We start from the raw sequence: 1,430 nt of genomic DNA, 5'->3' as shown, positions 1-1,430 counted from the left end.
AAATATTTTTAGACGAGCATATTATTTTTATCGCAATTTGAAAGTATATTTATTTATCTAAGAAAATTTTTATTTTTTCGCATATTTCAATTTGTTCAAAAATTACAGTACGTTACAGTTTGTATCAGAGCGATGTTCTTGTCAAGGGTTATACTTACTGCAAGTTGCAAGAAGCTCACGAAGTCACACCTCAAGTCTGTAAGTTTTAAAGTTTTAAATTCTTTCACGTATTAAGCACCAAGTCATGATTTCAGCATGTACATGTTTTAAGTTCAAATTACGTGCATCTTATGATATTTATATTATGTTCATGCATGTTGGGTTTACGTGTTGGGTAAATGTTGGAACAGTATGCCTTCTAGACGTATGGTTTCCCGTGGAGCAAGGGATGAGGATAAATAGCCTCAGGATGGGGAGAGAGCCACTCCACCTCGTCCACCCCCAAATATGTAGGCTCAGATGCTTGCAGGGATGACTCAGTTCTTCTCACAGTTTGCGGCAAACCATGCTGTAGTGGATACAGGGGCGAGGCCCAGACCAGAAGCGGTTTATGAGAGGTTCAGGAGGATGGAACCAAAGGAGTTCTCGGGGACTGCTGACCTGATGATAGGTGAGGGATGGAATAATTCCATCGAGGGAATATTTGCGTTCATGGAGCTGCAGGATGCAGACAGGGTCAGGTGTGCCACTTTCCTACTGAGAGGAGACGCCAGACTCTATTGGGAGAGCACATCTGTTTCAGTGAGCTTGCAAACACTGACTTGGACTTGTTCAATGGAGGTCTTCTACTCCAAGTACTTCACTGAGGAAGTACGATCTCGCCTGACTAGGGAGTTCTTGACGTTGCGACAGGGAGACAGCAATGTGGCAGAATTTGTCAGGAAATTTGAGAGGGGGTGTCACTTTGTGCCCCTGATTGCGAATGATGTCCGAGAGAAGCTGAGGTATTTTATTGATGGGTTGCGGCCAATCTTGTGCCGTGATGTGAAGTTTCTGGTCCTACGACCTATGCTGTAGCCGTGTCGAGAGCCTTGGCGGCAGAGTAGGACCAAAGAGTCATTGAGAACGACAGGCAGGGCAAGTGGCCCTATCAAGCACCTCAGCAGCAGTAGTTTAAGAGGCCTTTCTAGGGGCAGCAGAGAAAGATGCCGTTTCAGGGACCGCCGAAAGGCAAGGGTACTATTCCGCAGAAGATGGCTCCACGGAAGCCCGGTGAGTACCTAGTGTGCCCAAAGTGCCACCGCCAGCATCCGAGACAATGTTTATGGGGAACATGCAAATGCTTCAAAGGCGGAGCCAACGATCTTGTGCTGAAGGACTGCCCACAGTGGAGGCAGCCGACCCAGGAGAGAGTGTTCGCTATACAAACAGAGGAGGTGAACCCAGACACCACCCTGTTGACTGGTAACTTATTTAATTCAGCACGGTGT

The 1,430-nt window shown here is 46.7% G+C and overlaps 1 protein-coding gene across 1 annotated transcript; it reads left to right on the top strand.

Moving 5' to 3' along the window:
* The first annotated feature begins 471 nt into the window (after window positions 1-471).
* LOC140977611 (uncharacterized) lies at window positions 472-1,017 on the top strand. The gene has a single exon (XM_073442361.1). It carries the CDS (start codon window positions 472-474, stop codon window positions 1,015-1,017), a length of 546 nt encoding a protein of 181 aa, XP_073298462.1.
* Window positions 1,018-1,430: the final 413 nt, after the last annotated feature.

This window comes from Primulina huaijiensis, chromosome 5 (assembly GCF_012295235.1).
Source record: "Primulina huaijiensis isolate GDHJ02 chromosome 5, ASM1229523v2, whole genome shotgun sequence".
NCBI lineage: Eukaryota > Viridiplantae > Streptophyta > Magnoliopsida > Lamiales > Gesneriaceae > Primulina > Primulina huaijiensis.
This window is presented reverse-complemented; position numbering and strand designations above follow the sequence as displayed.